The following is a 21,750-nucleotide window of genomic DNA, read 5'->3' as shown; positions in this document are numbered from 1 at the left end:
CATCTCTGTAACGAGGCGAGGGGTGGGAGGCATCTCCCCGATGGGACGGAGCGGCCGAGCTCCTGCGGTGGGTTTGTTCATCGGGCACAAGGGACCCAGAGGAGCAGGCAGGGACAGGAGAGGGGCCTGGACATTCGGAGTAGACACGGGGAGAAGCGGGGTTGGGAGAAGAGGATGCTGGTCAAAACTCCTTGGGAAAACCAAATTGAGCATAGCCGATGTCAGCTCATCGGAGAGGGACGCAGGGACGGCCGCTGTGGCCCTGCTGTTCCTGCGCCCTGAGGATGAGCTCGGCACAGGGGAGCAGCTCCCGGGCTCATCCCAGCTTGTCCTTGTGGCGACCCGGGGCTACCACCCTGCCTGTGATCTGTGCCCGGCCTTGCCCCCACAGTCACGTCATTGAAGAGCGAGGAAATTTAAAAAAAACCTCTCCCTACCCTAAAACTCTCCCCCTTATTTAAATTGTTGTTTGCTCCAGTGTCCCGTTAGCGTCCCCACTCTCCTCTACCTCCCCACTTTTGGCTCCCTAGAGACCTTTGCCATCTCCTCGATGCTCTCTCTGGATGACGCTGACCGAACCACCCCGGGACCCTTCCCGGCACCTCCCCAAGAGCGTCCAATGCGCCATGCCGGCCGCTTTCCCGTGTCCGATCCGTCCCTTAAGGTTGGGGGGAACGAGCAGCCGGCGCGTCGCCGTGCGTGGACCGCGCTGGTGCTCCAACGGCACACGTGCTGCTAAGGAAACCAGATGATGAATATATTTTTAAACTTGGAATCCGTGAACCGCTTATTATTTCTGAATTAGGAATCAAAACATCTGCATAATCACGCCGCTGCTGCGGCAGATGTACTCGGCGCTAAGGTCACTTTGCTTTTTTGTGGAAATTGTGTATTATTTTTGAGAACGAGCTGCACCGTGCTCCGCCTGACGCCGTGTCGTGCTCGCCCAGCGGCGCGGTGGCAGCGGGTGCAGTGCCCAGCACGGCCCCGCAGGGTCCGCGCCAGCCGGGGCCGCAGCCACTCCTCTCCTCCCGCTCCCTGCGTCATTGTCACCAGACGCCCGCAGAACGGGATGATGGTTTTGGACGCTGAATTAGCGCTGGTTATTCTCAGCGGGGCTGCGTGCGCTGCCGTGCGTTAACCCCTTGGTGGCCACCGATGAAAGTCTGGAGTTTGGGCTGGTTTTGCGTCGCTCTCGGGGACTGGCGGCGGGGCGGCAGCAATGTGACGCGGGGGCCGTCGTCTCGGCCGCCCGGTGCCGTCGCTCAGCGGGCTGCGCCCCGAACCCCCTCCGGAAGGCCGAGGCGGGCAGGTCCACCTGGGGCTGGGGCCGTGGCCGTGCCCCCATGGTCCGGCTGCCGCGGGCGGGAGATGCTTCCCGGTGCCGGCTGCACCATTGCGGACGCGTCCAACAGTTGCCCACCGCGGAACCCCGGCCTGGGCGGGCCGGGACACACAAAGGCAGCTTGGGGGGGGGATAAAGCTCCGTCTTGGGGCAGAGCTGTGAGGTTAGTGGTTGGACCAGGTGATCTTCAAGGTCTTTTCCAACCCAGATGGTTCTGTGATAATGGGTATCGAGCAGCGATCTGAAGCCAGGGCAATGCAACGAATTGAAAAAGAAAAATAAAATTAATCTTTATGCTGCTCTGTTCGCTGCGGCCGGTTCATCTTTCCCCAGCCCACGGGCCTGGACCCGCGCTGCTCCGGGGCGCTGCCGGAGGAAGATGCTGCCCGGGCAGACAGTAAATTCTTTGGCAGCGTTTATTAGCGTTTGGTTGCGGGCAGAGTCTAAAGAGATATTTCAATCGTGCTTTTAGTGTTTGTTGCTTATTTTTTATGTAAGGTGAGGCAGAAGGGGAAGGAATCCTTTCCTCAGCTTTTTTGGAAAGGGGAAACATTCGCATCATGCTGAAATGATGTCACAGCACAGCATCTGGTTTAAGCTCATAAATTAGCTCGCGGTAAATATAAATATCGTACAAGCAGGGAGTTTTAGTGCTCTCTATTGATAGCTGCCCCCCCCTTTTTCTGTTTCTTTAAAACTTCATAAATATTAAAATCTTTATTTCCAGCTCCTGTAAGATGTATTTAAATTTTTTTAGCAGCAGTGGTGGTTTGAGAGCAGTTTATTTTCTTTTTCCCGTCTTAATTTATTAAACCGAAAGGAAGGTCTTGGCTCCCTTCCCCCTTCCCCATGCCCTTAATAGCTCTCCCTGCTATTTTAATCCGCCGGGCTGGGAGATGAGGGCAGAGCGGTGACTGAGCAGGAGCGGAGCCTCCCCAGCCCCGCGGCCGGCGCGAGCAGCCTCGCGCTCCGATGTCACCGGGCGTCGTAAATAATCACGTCGGGGGGAAAAATCGCCCCCTCCGCCACGCGGCTGTCAAACTCTTATCAGAAGATGTCTAACGTGGTTCCTGCAGACGGCTTGCTGCCCGCTGACCTTGGCTTTCCGCGGATCCCCGCTGCAAATGAGATGTGGCACCGCCGCCCGTATCTTGATCCAATAGATCAGGGGACAAATTGATTTTCATATCGATTTGCCCGGGCGAGGGGGGTGCAGGTGGAAATTGGGCAGCGGGGAGGGTTTTGGGGGAATTGCTGGAGCCCGGTTGTGCCCGGGGTGTGAAGCCACGCTGGTGCTGGTTTGCCAGGCGGGTGCTTCACGTGCGCAGTGGCGGGGCCGTGCCGGCCGGCAGCCGCCCCTCCGGCGGGGCACCGCGGTTATAGCCCGGTATAAATAAAATCAGAAGGCTCCTATAAAACTCTGTTATTGCTGCGGCACCAAGTTAGAACCGCTTGAGGTTTCTGCTCCCTGGCTCTCGCGCGCGGCAATGAATATTTTATAGGAAAGGAAATACTTAGCGTCTGAAGCTTTTTATAGCGCTGCTGCTCCGGCGGCGGTAACCTGCCCCCTCGCACACGCGCCTGCCGCAGCCCCTCGCCCTTCGCGGCCCCTGCACCGTCCTCCGGGCGCCGCGTCCCCGGGCAGTGCCGCGGGACCGGGGGCTCAGGCCTGTCGCACGGGAGACGCAGCCAGCCTGCTGCCGGAGTCACGCAGACAGATTCCCGTCCGCGCCTTTTGCTTCCAACGCGGTGCCAGGCCCTCAACCTTGCGCCCATGAGCGGTTTTGTCTTGCTTTTGACTTAGGAGGACACTGGGGCTTTGCGTACGTCATGCCAGCCTCGCGATTCCCCCGCCACGTTTGACCCCGGGTCAGGAGGGACGCGGGCAGGGACGTGCCGACCTCTGGAGCCCCCCGGCGTTGGTCACCCTGGCCCCGCTGCCTCGCGGCCACGCTCTGCACCGGGCTCTGCCCCGGGGTTCGCCGCTTCAACAGGTAGCGGGCAAAACTCGCCCGCGCTACAGCCTTTCCGTGGCAATAAGGGTTTTTTTGCCTTTCCCCAGTAGCCGTGTGCCCTGCCAAGCTGCGCCCCAGCCCGGAGATGACAAAGTGCCCTTTAGTTAATTGCAGAACGGATCGCCTGGAGTTAAAAGTTCTGATTTATACGACTATGGCTCTAACTGCTCAATAACACGGGCCCGTAATCTACTTTCATTTCAAACAGAAGGGTGATTTATGGGGCAGCATGCCGCTTTAGCTCAGAAATGAGGTGTTCAACATATGCTCTGTTGACATAAATTTGGAATTTATCGCTCCTGTCAAAACTGCCTGTTGGACAAAGGTGCGCATTAAGGCAATAAATGGCTCGGAATAGTTTTCTGTCAAATTTCCTAACTATTGTATTCACTCTGTTTGAGGGGAAAAATATACACTTAAAAGTAATCAAACAGCCAAAAGCCATGCGTCTTGTCTGGTGGGGAGGGGAGAGGCGGGGGTCCCCTCCCCACCTCCCCAAAGGGGCATCAGGGAGAGGCCGGGTGACGAGAGCTCCTTAAATAAAAACAGCAGAAAGCATTTTTAGGTGGGTTTTTAGGCGGGCAGAGCAGGAGTTTGCTTGCGGTGGCGGTGGGCCGCTGGCGGTGGTCACAGGTACCGGGGCTGCGCTGATACCCGCACCCCTGGGATGCTCCACCGAGCCCCCGCGTCCCCCGGGAGCGGGCAGCGGCGTTTGCCACCGATCCGGCCTTTTCACACAAAGCACCCTGTGGGGAAAACTCATAATTTTTACACCGCGCGGTCTTGCTGGAGTCGCCGTCCCTTTGAAGTGCTTTTTGCGGGGCATTTACAGGCCTTTTTAATTACCGGCAGCTTGCAAGGGGCCAGCCTCCTGCCCGGCTTTTGTTTGCCGGCGCTGGGTGGGGAGGGGGTATCACCCCACAGCAGTTTCCATCCCACCTGGAGAGCCCCTCGCCGAACCCCCGCACCAGGGCTCGCTCGGGAAGGTCTTTCCCGGCCCCGGGACACCCCACGCAGGCATCCGTGGCGCCCCAGGCAAAGCTCCGCACCGAGCATCGCGCGACCCAGGGGCTTTGGCCGGCTTCGTGTTTCTGTGTGCCCCAAGCAGGAATTCTAGAGGAAACCTGTCTTTTTTCCAAAAAATATTGCTTTTCCCAATCGCCACTGCTCTTCGTCCCACAGGCATCTTCTCGGCTGATTTGCTTGTGGGGACCTTGCTGGAGAAAGGCAGCGTGTGCAGCGTAACTTCAGCATCAGATTGGAATAATAAAGCGTAGTTTATCTTTTTGCACTCGAGTTTGGGCAGCGTCGCCGAGCAGCGATGTATTTTACGCCCTTAACTCCCCCCCCGCCCCTTTCTAGAGGCACAACTTTACAAGCACATATTGATCTTTCTCCTCAGATCTTAACAGCCCGAGCAGCCATAATACCTTGCTTACATCTGCCAGGTTTTTGTGCAGTTTTGCAACATCTCCTTAATCCGGCGAGCAGAAATAGAACATTTCAATCATATTTTGCTACCAGGAAACCGAGCAGATAAAGCGCTTTAAGACCTTGTTGAAAGGGACTGTGCAAGATGGCGAGCGATAAGATCGTCCTATAAGCAGGCGGCGAATGGAAAACTTTTGTTGCTGCTGAAATTTGTTGATAGAGATATTGCAAATAAATTACTCGGTGAGCAGCCCGGCGCGTTAAAACAAAGCGGAGTTTACGCGGCTGCGGGAGGTGGTGGGCCATCCCCGAGTTGGATGGCAGCTGCGGGTTTCCAGGAGCCCCAACAGGCTCCTTGCTCCCGTGTTTTCCCCTCTCCTGGCTGGGGAGGGCGGGTGAGGGGGTCCCACCCGCACGCCCTGTTCTCGCAGTCGAGCGCTCCTGTCCGTCGCGCCGTTACGGGCCGCTCTGGCTTTCGGGGACCCGTGCTGGGAGCAAGGTTGGTTTTGCTGTTGTTTCTGCAGACTTGGGTGATGCAGAGAAAGGAAACTTGTCCTTTTGTTTCTGCTCTGTTTCTTGAGGCTCGCTTTAAAAAAAACCCAAGCCTCTGAGTTTTACTCAAACTAATTAACCAATTACACTTTAATTCAGTGAAAAGGCATTCTAGCCTCCAAGAGGCGAGCACTGCAAAGGTTGACATGGGGGATGCTGTGCTCTTCCTAACAAACCCAGAGTTAAGTGCAGGAGCGAGCTCAGCCTGAGCTGGGGAAGTCTGACAGGCATGTCCCTAATTAAAAATGCAAAATGAGAAGGTTGTCACTTATTTAGCTGGCTTGCTGGCAGCAGAAGTCTGTCAGGAGGCTGCTGTTTTACTTATTTTTGCAAGGCGGATAAATCCTTTGGATTGTAAACCTTCTTGGCCTGAATTCGTGCATGACTCTTAATCCTCCGCTATGACACAGTGAATTCAGGACAAGCCTGATTAATAATTACATTATACAGCAAAGTTGGGAGCTGAAACCAGCTCCTGCCCCGCAGCGTTTGCTCGGCGCGGAGCTCCACGGGGTCTCCAGCGCCCAGCGCTTGGCCTTGCTGCTCAGCTCCCGCGAGCGGGACCGCTCCCGTGGGCCGGGGGGGCTGGGGGCTCCGGCTCTCCGCAGCTGCCCGGGATGGTCCTGCCAGGGCTCAGTGCGGCGACAGCTTCGTGCCACTGAAACTTACACCGGGGGGGGGGGGCGGAATACAGCTCACGCAAAGCTGAATGTCCCCTGGGCCGGGTCCTTGCAGCCCTGCCCGGCCGGGCTGAGCCCTCCCGCGGGAGCGGCGCAGGGAGGGGTCAGCATCCAGCCCTGGATGAGACCGTTTCTGTTTTGTCTTTGGCAACAAGGCAATAAAAATACACTCGTCTTGCTGCGGAGTGATGATAAATGGTGGATGTGAGCAGAGGTCGGCACACAGCGATTTGCTGTGTTACTCCTCAAACACATACAAATACTTCTCCGTTTACAGCATCCGATTTTGAAACGTTGCACGTGCTCCTGTCGCGAGCCCTTCCCGGCCATCGGTGCGAAGGGCTCGCGTTAGCCCAGGGGTGGCTCGCGGGCAGCAGCCCCCACGCTTGGCTGGAGGCATTTGGGACTCAGAGGCTTTTTATCGGAGCTGCGGTCAAGTGCAGAGCCGGGTTGCTTGGCAAAAGCGTCCCTTTATCACAGCCACTGTGGTGAAATAAAACCACAAGCGCCTGTTCGAGGCGTTTCGGGGGCTGCGTGATGTCCCCCCGTGTGCTTGGAGCCGCGGTGGCTGGCGCGGGGGAGCGGGCTGTGGGGAGCTCGGCAGCCGCGTGGGGCGGGGAGGATCTTCTCGGGACGGGGGGCCACGGCTGGGAGCGACGGCTCAGCGGGTGGGATCGATGTAGACTTGGCCAACGCTCCTGCCCAGGCCCTGCACGCCCCGTCCGAGTTCGTTGACGGGCAGCTCCAGCCCACGGCGTCTTCGGAGCGAGGAGAGGGAGACGACGGCGGGGTCGGGCCGAGCCCAGCGCCCGCTGCCTGTGACAGCAGAGGGGGGAGTTGCTGCGAGCGGTGCCCTGGGACGTGGGGGCTGCAGGGTCGGCGTGTGGTGGGGAGGTTGTGCAACGCCGCCCGGGCGTAGCTCCCTCTGTGCCGCGGTGCCAGGAAATGGTGAGCGACGTTTCCTGTTTGCTCGCTGGTGGTTGTTTCTGGCTGGTGATTTGTGTCATGCTGAATTTGGATGGGAATTGGGATTCGGGTAGAAATGCATACAAACAACCTCTTAAATGCTTTTCTGTAGAAAGGACAGCACCTATTTCAAAAGCGCTCGGTGCGTGAGGAAGGAGTTTACCGACACGTATTGTGCATTACCTCCAGATTTCAGACGGATCGGGTTTATTAAAAGACTCCAGCTAGTGGTGGTGCCAAACTCTAAAGAGGGGACGGTAACCTCGTCAGCCCTGGGGAGTCACACCGGAGCTCCCGACTGTGCCCTTCCTTCGGGCTCCCAAACCAGACCCGATTTGGGGCGACGCGTCGGGCGCGGGACCGCGGGACGTTTCTCGGCGTGGCTCGGGCCGGCGGCCGCCCCGCGCGCAGGACTCACCCCTCTCTGTTCTCCCCTAGGAAGCTGCACAGCGGGATGAAGACGTACGGATGCGAGCTGTGCGGGAAGCGCTTTCTGGACAGCTTGCGGCTGCGAATGCACTTACTGGCTCACTCAGGTGGGTTGGAGGGGGGACGCGGGGCGGGGCGGGGGATGCTCTCTGTGCCCCCCCAGCAGTGCTGCGGCCGCCCGGCCGGGAGGAGATACGTGCAGAGCTGCCTGTGCCTGGGGGACACCACGCTGCAGACTTGTTCTCCAGTGCCCACTAATTTGATTTATTCTAATTTTCTTTTTTGGAGTTTGTTTTCAGTTTCTTAATTGGGGAAATATTTTCCGGGCTCAGCAGCTCAGAATAACAAACCCCACGTACCACGCGGCCGCTGCGGCCCGGCCCCGCTCGTAGCATGAGCATCGCCTTCGCTTTGGCCCCTGCGCGCGTCCCAGCACCGCATTCCTCGCATACAGGCGCCCGCCGCAGTTTCATTAGCAAAACTGCTGCGGAATTAGGCGTTCTCTGCCTAATGAATCTAACTAGCGGGTTCACATGATGCAGGCCCTTTAACTAAGCAGATAGGGAAGGGCTGGAACCCTGCACTGGAGGAACACTTGTGCTCTGCAAGTCAATGGAGGCTGATGTTCCTCGGGGGGGCTCAGCCCCTGGCACAGCTGGGGGTACCACGGAAAACAGGCAGGAGCCCCTCGCTTGAGCGCGGGTGGGAGGCCCCGTCCCCCACATCTGTGGGCGCATCCCTCCGGGTGGTGGGTACCGCAGCCAAAGCTGTGCCAGCAGGTGGTTTTGCAAGGAAGCTGTGTTGTATTTTATGGGGTTTTATGTATTTTTATCTGTTTTTTTTCCCCGATATTCATATTTCTTTTTTCCCCACGGCCCCTGGTCCACACCGAGGGGCAGGGACATGCCTTGCCCATACCCGAGGGAGCAGCACGGGGCTGCCCTCCCCGTGCTTCTCCTGGCCGGGCAGCAGGTTCTGTTTTTCAGGGTGTTGTAGCAGGCCCAGACCCCATCCCCACCCCACTGCATTTGGGGATGGGCTCCAGCTCCTCGGCATGCCCGGGGGTTACTGGGGCTGGTCCCCGGGGTGCTGGTGTCCCCCCGGTGCTGGGGTGCGGGATGCTCGTCCCTGGGATGCTGCTCCCCCCCGCCCCGGCGCTGGCGCGCGCGGCTCGTGTTTGTTATGGTCGCTTTGGCTCGCGGCCCGTCCCTGGCGGGCAGCCAGCTTTGTGGGTACAGTATGTACAGTGAATGCCGAGCCAAGCTTGTCATCGCGCAGGATTAATTATTATTATTTTTTTTTTTTAATCCGGCGAGGGCGGGGGGGTGGGGGGGTGGGGAGAGCTCTGCCCTGCGCTCGCAAACAGCCGCCTCAAATTCCAGCGCTGTTATTTATTAAAGCAGGAGACCTTTGCACCTCTCCCCTCGCCTCCCCCCTCCGCCGGCGCGGGACGCAGCGAGCCTGGGCCGCGCTCCCGAGGCGAGGTGCCTCCGTGCTGACGGACCATCTGGGGACACAAATCTGGGGTTCACCCCACGGCAGAGCAGCACGGTGGGGCAGCTTCCGCACCCCTGGCAGCCCCCCCTCCAGCAGCCCTCGACGCCGAGGGCAGCAAATGCTGGGTTGGACCGAGGTTGGCATCTCAGACCTCCCGATCTGAGCCGTTACGGGAGATGCCTGACGGTAAAGGTGCATTTCAGTCAACTGCTCCCAGGCCCTGGGGGGGTCACGGTGCCCCCGCGGCGGGCGCTCGGCGCTGTTATCGCAGCAGCCTCGCAGGTGCAAGGTAAATACTCAGCCCAGTGTTGACACTCCAATATAAAGCCCTTAATGCCGTGCAAAGCCTTTCCCTACGTGCTGCCCGCTCCTGCCTGCACACGCACTCACAGAAACCCGGGAAGAGGCTGTTGAGAGCTGCCCCTCTCCTGGCAAAGCGAAGTGCTGGCAAGAGCGACGGCTCGCCGGTGCTGTGGCTGAGGAGCAGCCGGGGCGGCTGGACCCCGTGCTGGGGCTCGGTGGGGGCGCGTGCTCCCACCCTGCACGGCCGTCACCGCGGGCTGGGTCTCCTCCCCGGGAGAGGGAGAAGAGCAGGTTTCTGCCTTCGCCCCTCTTGCCTCGCCTCGCCGGCCAGCAGAAGCCTCCGCAGCAGAGCGGGACACCGCGGCCCCTCGCCGCTCCGGGGGCCAGCGCAGCGCAGGGCTTCCCGTGGGCAGCCCCCTGCCCGCTGGCTCACGGCTTCCCCCCCAGACACGCTCATCGGCGGGGAGGAAAGCGCCCAGGCCCTGTTGGGTGGTGGGATGGGCGCTGCCGGGACCCCGCACACGCGTGGGGACGGTGCCTGGGCCCAGGGGAGGGGGCTCGTCCCGCCACCATCCACCTCCCCAGCGAGCGGCCCCTTCTCCCCCAGCGCGCTCGGCGGGGTGGCGGGGGGACGCGGGGCGGGGGCGGCCCTGGCCCCGCTGCCCCCGGTCAGTGCCCGCGGCGGCTCCCCGGGGAGGCCGCGGCCCCCCCCACCCCGGCTGGCCGGCGTCCCGCGCTCGGTCCCGGGTGATGTCAGCGGCCTGCCGGCAGGTCTGGATGTTCTGCCAGCGTTCCCGCGTTTATGATCATCCGCAGATGTGCATCCAAGAACACACTGTACCCACAGCAGAAATTAATGCAGGCTTGACTGCCGGCCAAGCCGCGCACACGGGGGAGAGGAAGAAAGAAAACAAAAACTGTTTAATGCTGTTTATAAATTATACACTGGCTGATGAAAAATACATTTCTCTCGTCCCCCCTCCCTCCCCATCCTCTCTGCCTCGAGAGCCTGAGCTGAGACCAGAAGAATATGGTTTGCTTTTTAGCTCCCGTTTTGGCTGGGTTCCTGGACCCGGCCGCTGGGTCAGAGCCAGCTGCTTTCTTCCCCCCCGGCCCTCACCTGATGAAATATATTTATTTTCCACCCGCCGCCAGCTCTCCCCACGCCCCTCCTCGGCCGTCCCTTGTCACCGGAGGTGGGGTGCGGAGTGAGGTGCCGGGACCCCCCGCACCGCGGCGCTCCCCATCCCCGACACGGCGATGTCCCTCCACCTGCGTTACTGCCGCCGAGTGCACGTGGCCGTCGCCGCCCGCCCGCCTCCCCCCGCGTTCTGGGGAAACTTCCCCAATTTCCCCCGAGGTCACAGGGCCAGAGACCCCCCTCTCCCGGGGCGAGGAGGGTAAACGGGTTGAGAGCCCCCCCATCCTTCCCCATCCCTCCCCGCGCGCTCGCCAGCCATTTATGAGGCTTTTGTGTTGGTTGTTTTTTTTTTTTTAATACCGCTAATGTTTATCATTTGCCCAACAGGCTTGACAGATTTTGTTTCCTGTCGAGCGGCGCGGCTGCGAAGCCCCCCCGGTTGCCAAGGAGCCGCCTCCCCGCACCGTCACGGGCTGATTTGGTATTCCGCGCGGCGCCCCGCCGCATTTCTGTATGCAAGACAAAGTGTTTTGATGGAGGACGATTGCAGGAGTGTCTGGAGGCTGTTTGGAGTTTTATGGGCTGTGCAGTACGCTCCGTGCTCGCTCGCCGCGCGGGGCTGCCGGGGCTTTGGATGGGGTTTGTCATTTTTTCCCCGCCGAGAGGCGGCTGCCGGAGAGAGCGGCGCTCGCAGGGTGGAGGAAAAGGGGGAATTATGTAAGAATCTCCCTCTTCTTGCTCCCAAGCTAAAAATCTGGAGTTTTATTTTTTTTAACCATTTTGTATGAAAATACCCCCTGTTCCACCCGCCGCCACACAGCGTGAGAGTCGGTGGCGCTGGCTGGCAAAGAGCGGGCGCTGGCGTTGCCGGTGCCTCCCACCCCCGGGCCCCCGCTCCCTCATTCCCGGCGCCTCCCGGCCCCTCCGGGGCAGCCCGGGAGCAGCTGCCGGCGCGTCCTCCCGCGAGGTGCTGCCGGGGCCCGGGCGATGCTGGTGGCACCGGGCGCAGGACCCCTCCTCACCTCGCGCAGCCCGCGCCTCGCTCCTTTTCTTATATTCAATTATTTTATGGCACTTTGGGAAAAAGGAGGCAAAGCCGTTTGCCTCTCTAAATCCAAGGCTCTATCCAGCTCCGTCTCATTTTTTGGCCCTTCTTGTGTTTCTCCGATATATTTTTTCAGTGCAGAGCTTTTCATGACTGTCTCTTCCACTTGGGTGAAACAGGGGAGAAGGGAAATAATAATAATAACAGCAATAATAAAAATCAAAAAGCAGCTTGATGTGGGCAAAAGAAGAAAACAAGAGAATGGGGTAGAGAACAGGCTAAATTTAAAATTGTAATTGGCTGACTTCCACAGGCTTGCGGGTGTTTTAATGACTCATAATAACTTCATTTAAAACCAGCTGAGCAGAAAATAGATTGGAGAGGAGCCTCAGGCCATTATGGATTTGTTTTTTTTTGACAAGCTCTGTTTTCGGCAGCCAGGAAGGCACTCGCGGAGGGCTCGGCTGCTTCGCTCTCCCCGAGTTGGTGGTCTGCCCGACAGAGATTGTATAGAAACTGGGGCCGGCTCTTTTTTTTTTTCCCTTTTTTTTTTTTTCCCCGCTGATTAAAAATAGATGCCTTGAGGTATTATTTTAGCATCACTGTGGTTTGGTGCTTTTTTTTCTTTGCACTTTTGATGTGGTAAATGGAACATAAATAAAATTGTTTTTGAAATTACTGAATTAATTAGGTAGTAAAGCAACGACAGTGCATAAATTTACTTGGCAATTTTTTTTAAATCCATATTTCCCCCCCCTCCACCTTCTTGCCAATTACAGCCTGTTAATAATATATAATCCCAAATTTTTATTAATCCCCAGTGCTAGGGGAGGGAGGGGAATAGATGTTGCATTGTACCAGCAGGGTTGTCGTGCTGAAACCGTGGTGGGGAAGGGCCGGGGCGTTGCTGCTGCCAGCTCGTCCTCCCCCACCGCCTTCCTCCCTGTGCGGCCGCAGGAAATCAACGATTTCCCATCTTTCTCCTCCTTTCCCCATCCTCCTCCTCCAGAGGATGCTTGTGGCTCCTGTTTTGCCTTTTCCCTTATTTTTGCCTGGGTATCGTTCATATTTTGGGCGCAGGTCTCCACTCAGCCTCTCGGCGCCCGGCCCCGGGACGGGGAGGCGTGTGCGGGGAGATGGTGGTTCCGCGCGTTGGGTTGGGAAGGGGAAGGAGGCGTTGGCTGCGCTTCCCCCCTGTGCAGGGACAGGGCTGGGAAACCAGAGCCGCTGAGCGGCCGAGGGGCTGCAGCCCCCGGCTCAGGGCAGGGTGTCCGCGGAGGCGGGTGGGCGGGCAAAGCAGCGGCGACCGTAACCACTTTGGGATGTTTTACTACTTCCTACCATCCCAAGTGCTAAAACTGGAGAGCCTATTTCTCGTCCCCAATAAAGTAATTAAAGCGAGTGGGTGTTGGGAGGTACCGTTGGGACGATGGCGGCAGAAAGCAGACGAGCTCTGTGTTCAGACCCACCTAGCTATGCCTGGCTTGAGGGGAGGGAGCTGGCAGCCCGGGCCTGCGCCCGCCAAGCTGAGCTCAGGGGGATGCTGCCATCGCCCTTCAGGCATCGCGCGCCCGAGCGCTGCCTCCAACCCTGCAGCACTGCCCGGCCCAGCCGGCGTCGCGCCAGGCTCTTCCATTTCTCTGAGGGGGAATCAAATAAGCCCGGGCCTGCCCCTCCTTATCGCTCCGCTTCGGGGGCAGCGCTGACCTTGCCGCGGGGGGCGCGTCGGGCGGCGATGACTGTGCAGGTAGCGCTGGACAGAAAAAGCGGCGGCTCCTCGCCCGTTCGTGCCAGCTGCTCGCCGCAGGGACCTTTATTAGGTAGAAACTATAAATTTGGTCGCATGGATATAAAAGTACGGTGGGGAGGTTGGTGCCAACTGCGAGGCTTGCGCCGAAACGCGGCTGATACTTGGCAGCACGCAGAGTCCCGTCCCGTCGGGAAGATCATCCGGAGATATCTATGTACTGTAGGCGATACGAAGCGCTCGCTAAAAATACCCTCCCCAAACTCGTGCGTACGTTTGGAGAGGCTAATCGCTGCTATGGGTGTCACTTAAAGCGCAGAAAAACGCAAGAGGGAGAGGAGAAAGCCCCGACACGGGCTCGGGATGTGCTGCTGCTTTCAAATGTGTCCTGCTCCCTTTAATAACAAACATCGAGGCGCGGTGGTTTTTTCTGAGCCCTGTTATAATAAGCTCAGATGTTGGATGACATTTTTCCCGGTGACTCACATAGTAAAATTAACCTTGAACTATTTACATATTCAATCGCCTCCCTCCCTCCTCCTCCCCTCTCCGCGAGCGTGTGTACATTACAGGAATCCTGGCTCCGTATCAGTTTTTGTTTTGCTGATGAGAAAAAAAAAAAAAAAAAAAGGAAAAAAATTCCCCCGCCTGGAGTACACATCTACTTGAGGGAAAGAACACGCAGTCCTGGCCTTTGGAAATTGGCAGGCGGCGTGCTGTTCCCGCGCTGATAAGAGGTACTGTAAATAAAACTGTACGGCAGCGCCTGCTGTAAAATGCCCCTCGTCTGTACTCATTGTTCTGACAGCTCCGGCTTTTTTTGGGGCCGCTGTTTTGGTACACGCTGTGCTTCCTTATGTAAGCGAGCGCGCCCAGCTCCTCCCGGCGTTCGCCCTGTTTATTTTCGCCTCGCCAGGAATTTTTTCTGTCCCCCGCCGCCCGCCCCCCAGCCAGATGCTGGCCACCTCGGCCTTTCCTTGCCGGCTGTGCCGCGGGCTCTCGGGGGGCACCGGCACGCGTGGCCTGGCCCCACACAGAAATGGGGAAGGAAAAGGCAAATCCGTGCTTAGCTCGACGCCGGCCCCTGCGCGGCGGGGAGGGGGAGCACCCGCAGGCCGCTCTGCCGGGGGAGGACCTGTTGCGGCAGCCGGTGGCTGCATCCTCGCGGCTCCCGCTCCGCAGCGGTGGGGTGGGAGAGCCGCGAGCCGCGATGGAGAGTCATTGCCTTGGCAACTGCCGGCTGCGCATCGCCCGCGCCGCAACGCCGAGCGGAGGGCGGCCGGCGGCCGCTGGCCTATCGATCCCGTCCCCCCGCCGTGCCGGCAGCTTCTCCCGGGCGCCCCTCGCGCCCCACGCCCCTCCCCGCCGCGGGTGGAGGGGCCACCGCCGGGCACGCGCCCTCCCCGCCGGCGGCACGTGCGGGAGAGCCGCCCGCCGCCCCCCTCGCATCGCCCCAAAGGCCTTTTCCGTGTGTGTGTCGGTCCCTTCGCCAGCGGCCATGTGGCCCGTGCACACTCGGGTTGTTTTGAATGCAAACTTGACATCCCGGCGAGGGCGGCGGAGAACAACATATGCACAGTAAACAGGCAGACTGTCGTATTGATTAACAGATGAGACCTCTATTATCGATCAACGCTTGGCGAGAAAATTTATCACTTTTAATTTCACCGCTGCCAAATATTTCTGCCTGCAAGCCAGCCGTTACCGAGACAATTTAAAGGCGAAGGAATTCTCTTTTTAATGCATCTGGTGATACCTCCCTCTCTCCCCATCACCTTTTCTGTGCACCTTTTGCCAAATCTCATCGTGCTGGGGGGGCTCGGGGGGGCGGGAAGGGGAGGGCAGACGCTGTCTGCACCCCTGGAGAGGGGCGGCACAGTGCGCTGCGGAGCGGCGCCCCCGCCTCGAGGGCCACTCTGTCACGCTCAGCTCCTCACCACAGATGAATCAAACCTTGAAACCTAAGAAATGGGTCCGCAGCTTTGTCCCGGCAGCGATGCTTCGGACGTGGTGTGTATCGTTAATCTGTTTTAATCTGGAAGTTACTTATCTGCTGCTGGGCATCCTGGTTTTTTCCTCACCCGAACTAGCAGCGCATGTTGATAGTGATTTTCTAAGAATTCCCCCCAACGCCACGTCTCTCTCCGATAGTCGAAGACGCCTCTGAGCTCCTCACTCAATCGCACCATTTCAGCCACATCTCTGACCAGATGCATCCTCGGGTACCGGCAACGGCAGCTGCGATGGGAAGGGGCAGGAAACCAATTACAATTAGATCGGTTACAACGCTAATGAAATGCATTGATGTTTAACGATTTCTTTTTAAAAAAAAAAAATCCCAAATATTTAATTTCTTCCTGGCAAGCAGCTCTTTATTGTGCACTGTTACGTGCAAGGAGCGGGACCACGGCGCTGCTTGTGGTGGCTGTGCAGGGGATATAAATAACAAAACCCCTCGGTCGCACGGGTCCTGTGGTTTTTATGACACTGGCGGCCGCAGCGGTGTCCCCGTGCAGGTTTGGGCGGGTGTCCCTCGAGTAATCCTCCTCTCCCCTTTCTCTCCCCAGCGGGCGCCAAAGCCCTGGTCTGCGATCAGTGCGGCGCCCAGTTCTCGAAGGAAGACGCCCTGGAGACGCACAGGCAGACGCACACCGGTACGTGGCCCTCCCTTTCCACCTTTCGCTTAGGCACAAGTTTAATATTTAGGCTGCCTTTGTAACCTCCTGCCCAACGGAGAGCTTAACACTTCGCGGTTCCTGCTGCCGACCTGACCAGGTCTGTGTTTTGACTTTACTTGGGTTCAGGTAAGTTGGCTGTGTTTTCCGCTGAACTCTTAATTGGAAACGGTTTTGTGCTTGTGCTGGACTCTGGGCACGGTGTCTGCGAGGGAAGCATCCCCCGAATGGCTTTTGGTTTGGGGTGTTTGCTGCTGACTTACTTTGGCCTGTTTTGCTGAGCTCCTTTGGTGGCAGGAGGAGCACAACCTGCCTCTGTAGTTAAACCGAGCGTCCTCACACCGCTCGCTCATCACCCGTGGTTTCTCAAGCTGCGTGCACCGCGATTTGAGCAGCGTGATGGCACTTGGCCACCATTCTGGTTTACAAGTGGCTTTCCAAGGGATAAATACCCTTGTCAGGGGTGTTTGGATGCTCGGGAGCCTTTGAGTGAGGAGTTATGAATCATTTCAAATCCCAGCCTGTGCTGGTAGGTCTGTCGCCGTTTTTCAGAGCGTTAATAGGAATAAACGTGTTGCACCGGGAGCTCTGGGGAGGTTTTGTTGTGGTGTGTACATGGGTGCAAGCGTCTGATGGATGGTTGGGCTGCGCAGCCGGTCATGGGAAAGGAGAACCCAGGACCCGAGGTCATGGCTTTGGGGACGGCCAGACCCAGCTGTGCACAGGAAACCTCTTTACCCCGAGCTCGTACGGCTTTGAAACCCCGACCGGGGCAGTTGCTGTGCGGGAGCCGTGCCTGATTCTGCAGCCCAGGCCATTCATCGAGCGGCTCAGCACCTGAGCTTTGCAGGAGCACGGTAGCCCCAGGTCCTCCTCCACTAAAACTCGTGTACGCGGCACCGGTTCTCACAGCGCCGTCATGTTTATTGCCCGGCGTTAACGTACGCACGTGGGAAACAACGGTGCAGCAAGCGCGAGGTGATTTGTTCCCTCTGCAAGCAAACGGTGCTCCCTTCCCAAACGGACTCAGCGCTTGGCTCCTGCTGCCTTCCCACTGTTGGGCTTCCCAGCCCCTCGGCGTAGCTGCCCTCGGGGAGCACAAGAAGCTCTTTATGTGTCTTGCAAAGGCCACCATGCCCAGGAAGGGTTTGCTATGGGGCACAGGGGAATTCATAGCTGGGCAGCCCAAGGTGGATCCTTTCAAACCCCCAAAAACAGGTGGGAGCAGAAAAAAGTGCCCGCTCCTCCCCACACTGTATTGGGAGGGGTTTAACTGAGCCCAGGCTCATCTTTCAGTGCTCAAAACCCCGATAACCACGGCTGGTGGCCGAGCTGTGCTCGGAGGTGGTGAGGTGGCTGGGCTGGCACGGAGAGCCTGACCAGCGCGGCAAAGCGCTGCGTCACCAGGCGCCACTTGCTCCAGCCATCTCCCGCTCGGGGAGCTGTGCTGGCCGAGCACCAGTTCATAAATTGTAAAGTAGTTGCCCTCCTTGGCCAGTTGGGTGGCCGGGGGCCGGGCTTTGCGCTGCAGGGTCTTTTTCAAAGCGGCATGTGCTGCAGGGGAAGGAGGAGGACGAGGCTTGCGGAGGGACTGATGGCGCAGGGCTGAGCGAGCCGAGCCCGGGCAGGCGGTTGGCGGTGGGCAGCGAACAGCAGCTCGCTCCCCGTTTCCTTGCGCTTCCCGGAGCGGTCGGTGGGAGCCCGGCTCCCCCTGGAACCCCAGGAGCCACGCCGGGAGCGAGTGCTGTTGAGCAGCTACTGAGCGATGCCTGCACCCACAAACAGCCGGGCGGTTTTGCTAACGACCTTGACGCTTCTGTGGGGCTTTACAGCCCCTTTGGTTGCTGGAACTTGGGGGCTGGACCGTGCCAAAGCTCAAAGGGTGACAGGAAAATGAGCACAGGGGACACAGTGACCCAGGCAGAGCAGGTTTATCGTCGCCACCGGCGGCTGTAAACACGGGCGGCTCGGTTACGCGGCGGAGAGGGGCCAAGGCAGCCAGAATGAATCGCTTCCTCTCCTCGGGTGGCACGCGGAGCACCCTGCCCTGGCACGGAGAGCATCCCTCCCCTGCCACCGCTATAATTAACCCTGTTCCCAAATAACGCCATCTCCCAGAACGGATTTTTCTGGGGGCGTCCTCCCTTTGCCCTTAGCAGCAGGTTGGTTGGCAAAAGACCTTCCAACCTTCCAGGCACAAAAATAGCCCTTTTTTGGTAAAGAGACGCAGGTAGATTCCTTCAGGGATGGCATTAAAAACTGAGCAGGGTGTATCTGGTAGGGGCTGAGCGCGTATACCCGCGGTACTCAGGGCAGGATGCGGGATATCTGCGAATGGTGGCTGCTTGTCTGGGCAACCTCCAGCTGCAGAGCTTTTCTGCAGTGGGTGGCCAAGAGAAGGGGTTCTCGGGGCTTCTCTGCAGCATATGGGGCCATTTCTCGGGGGGACGGTCAGGATCCAGGCCCCGCTTTATCTCCCTGAGTATTTTTCCCACTGCCCTCGGCTGCTCCTCCGAATGACAGTGCAAAATACGGTGCCAGCCTGTTGCGCACGTGCTGCCTCACAGTGCCCATCTCTCGCCACAGAAAATGTGCGGCCTGCTTTCTGAGTCATGGTAAAAAACCATCAGAAGGAAAGAAAAACTAGTTTCAGCTTGTAAGCAGGGAGCTGGCGGTGTGCTGCGTACAGCCCGTCGACGCGGGACTGAGACGCCCTCTCCGGGTGTTCGCTGTCCTTGGCCCCCGTCCTGCGGCAATAGGAAAAGCAGCAACTGTTTTGGCTCATCTTCTAGCAGCGTGAGCTTGGTGCCACACCGGGGGGAGAGCGTGGAAAATTCCTTACCCTTCTCCTAAAATGTAGAGGAAAAAATGAAAAGCGTTAAGAAGCCAGGCTGAGTACCCCCAGCAAGCGCCGCCGGGGCTCGGGATGCTCGCACGGCTGCTGTTCGTGCTAACGGGCTTGGGCTCACCGCCGACTTTTATAAATATCAGAGGTGACTCGTCTAGAGTTTCCTCCTGCGCGCCAAGGCAATTAACGCGCACGAGCGCGTCCGCGCTGGGCAGCCAGTGCCTGTGTCCAGCCCAGCACAGGTTTGCTCCTGGCCCGGTTCCGCACGGGCACGCTCGACGCCCGGCGTACCGAGGGCACCTTCTTCGCCGTGTCGTTGGCTCTGTGATTTGTGGTGTCGCTGTGCCCCGGCCGCTCCGCGGAGGATGCGCAGGAGCCTTCCTCGACCCCGCGAGCATCCTCTGGCCAGCAGCACCGGCACCGGGACGCAAGGAGCAGAAAAGAGTTAATAAAACCAACATGTAACTGAAAATTGAAAAGCTATAAATCTCTCCCCCCTTTTTTCTTTCCCCCCTTTTTTTTTCACTGGGATGTTGGTAGCATTTTGATTTAATAGTTGGCCAAACACAAGGGTCTATTTTATTCAGAGTTTACAGGCCTCAGGGCTGTTATTCCTCCAAATTTAATAGCATTGAAATTGCAGGGTTGGTGATAATTTGCCTATCACTTTCTGCTCTCCCATTGATGTTTATTGTCAGCGGGATGGAATCTCAATCCGATTCACTTAGATAACATGTCTGTTAAACATTTAGATAATTGTGCCATCATTAACTTGTCACATTATTTTAGAGATTCAAAACAGTCGTGCGGTATAAGTGGAGGTACAAAGGGAGAAAAATCCAGCGCAGGAGAGTGTGCGCCTGGGAGAGGAGGCGCTGGCAGAGCGGGACGCCCCTGCCCTGGGTCCTGCGGAACGTGTCGCTCGGGAAGCTCGGCCTCCCTCTCTCTCTTGGCAGGGCTTTAACTGCTTTCTCCCCCCAGAAATTTTCTGTGCCTGTTTGAAATGCACACTGAGGTACACAGTGATTTGTTGGGGGGGGTGGGGGGTGTTAAATTTTTTTTTTTCAAAAGCCAGAGCAGGTGGCATTTCGCTGTGGAAGAGCATCCCAGCAACACTATTGCTGGCTTGGGTTTGCGAGGGGGATGCGTGGGAGCCTGGCGGAGGTGGAGGGGAACCCGTGCCGGAGCTGCGCTGTCACTCGGGCACACGCCATCTCTGTTCTTGGCAAATTTACGCTTAGTCCAGTTATCTATTTGTCTTACCTCCTTTCCCCTGCTTCCTTTTCTCTGCCTCAGAGTGGTACCCGCCTAAAAAATACTAGTGGTGCTATAGAAGAGCACCACACCATCTTTTGTGGTGTTGGAAATTAGGGATTTTGAGAAAGTGGATCATAACGTGCAAGTTGGGTGACACGAGCCGTAAATTACTTTGAGACATCAATTTGTTTTGCCTTACGCTCAGCACGGCACCGCGTGTTGGGCCTGAGCCGGCTCTCCGCCGGGATGCTCCCTGGACTGCCCGGGGCTGGCCTCGTCTCGGCGGTGGCACTTGCCACCAGCAGCCACCCGCAGCGTCCCGTCAGCGTCCAGCTGGGGCGCGGGAGGTGCGATGCTGGACCCGTCTCGCTGCATCCACTCCCACGGCTGGACGGGAGCCGAGCCCGCCGCCAGCAGCCCGCACGCTTCCTCCTCCTGGGCTGCCTGTGACTTTCCATTACTGTTTCACGGGGCTCCTGAGAGTTTTCAGCGAGCAGCTCGATGAGGCTTCTGGGGGAAATACCGCCGGATAGCATTTTTCTCCATAGCTAGAGATAATGCACTGTAGTATTAAGTACGCTTAGAGGTAATTATCCCTCCTGCACTCGCCTCGGTTCCACAGTCCCGGCTGGGGGAGGGAGCGCAGGCGATGCTGTGTGGTGATGCCCGGGCGGCGCTGTGCAGATTTGCTGTTGGATGAGAGGTGGGTTTTGGATGTGGAGCTGTGGAAGTGCTGTGAAAGCCCCTGCGTGCTCCTCCCGCCTGCCACCAGCCCCTGACGCTTCTGTCGGAGGCTGTGAGCGGTGGACGCGGGGCTGCAGCCGCCTTCGGTTCAGGTGCGAGGACCTCGGTTCTGACAGAGGAGGCCGGAGTGCCCCGCGATGAGCTGGAATGGAGAAAATTGGTGCTGAGCTCAAACCGAGACTCCTGAGCTTGGGGAACAGATCTGGTTGTTCCTGGAGCCTTCAAACGCCAGCAGCACCCGGCGGGAATCCTTGACCAAGGCGGGAAAATTGGATTTGGGGCCGGGGGAGCTGCTGCCAGAGGCACCTCGGGGGTTTGTGGCTTCAGTAGCAACAGAAAATGCAAAATGCTGATGGTGAAGATGCTTTCGTGGCTGCTGTGACATTTTTGGGTACAGGCATCCGACTGGAGCCAAGCGTGCCATGCGCAGGCGCGGCATCCTTTGTGCAGCATCGCCTGTGAATGTATTCATAAGAACCTTGGAAAAAATACTCCGTGCTTAATGTTGGCTGCTCGACAGGGAGCGGGACTCGCTCGCTCCAACCTTTGGCTGTGGCAGAATGAAACAAAACCGTTGAGCTGAGGAAGGGTGAAACGGAGCAATCCGAATGCATCCGAAACACAAAGCCCTGAGTTTTTTTAATACTCTTGTGGCCAAGTTTATTTGCCAAAAGGGCTGAAAATGGTACAAGTGGAGGGAAGGGCGAGCACACGCCTTCAGCTAGAGCCCGTCGCCTCTCCTGTGCTTCCCTGCTCGTGGCCGGAGCGCTCTTCCCATGTGAGCCGGCGTCTTCAAAGGAAAGTGCTTTTTGCAAACGTTTATTTCTATAAAAACACAGGTCGGGACGGTTACGCTTCCCACCGGACGCCTCCGTCGTTCGGGAGCGTGATTCCTGGCGCAAGCAGCTGGGCCAGGCTGTGCGCGCGGCGCAGGGTCGTCAGCGGTGCCTCGTTAGCCCCAGCCCCAGCTTCTGCGGGGTCTCGGGGCAGCGGGTCCGGGGGGGCGCAGCACAGAGCCCCTTTGTCTGACAGTAATGTCCTGTGACAGCGCTTGAAATCCGAGTCCCGGCGCACA

General features: G+C 58.2%; 1 protein-coding gene across 3 annotated transcripts in view; it reads left to right on the top strand.

The window, feature by feature from the left end:
- ZBTB16 (zinc finger and BTB domain containing 16) overlaps positions 1-21,750 on the top strand; it is a 57,274-nt gene that overhangs the window by 21,842 nt on the left and 13,682 nt on the right. For 2 of the 3 annotated variants that reach the window (XM_074927612.1, XM_074927613.1), the window contains exons 3-4: positions 7,428-7,525; positions 15,719-15,805. In XM_074927612.1, coding sequence (XP_074783713.1) covers positions 7,428-7,525; positions 15,719-15,805 — 185 coding nt within the window. The remainder of the gene's footprint in view (positions 1-7,427; positions 7,526-15,718; positions 15,806-21,750) is intronic. The other variant, XM_074927614.1, reaches the window with a different exon arrangement.

Source organism: Athene noctua, chromosome 26 (assembly GCF_965140245.1).
Source record: "Athene noctua chromosome 26, bAthNoc1.hap1.1, whole genome shotgun sequence".
Classification (NCBI taxonomy): domain Eukaryota; kingdom Metazoa; phylum Chordata; class Aves; order Strigiformes; family Strigidae; genus Athene; species Athene noctua.
Note: the sequence above shows the minus strand (reverse complement) of the source record. Positions and strands in the feature narration are given on the sequence as shown.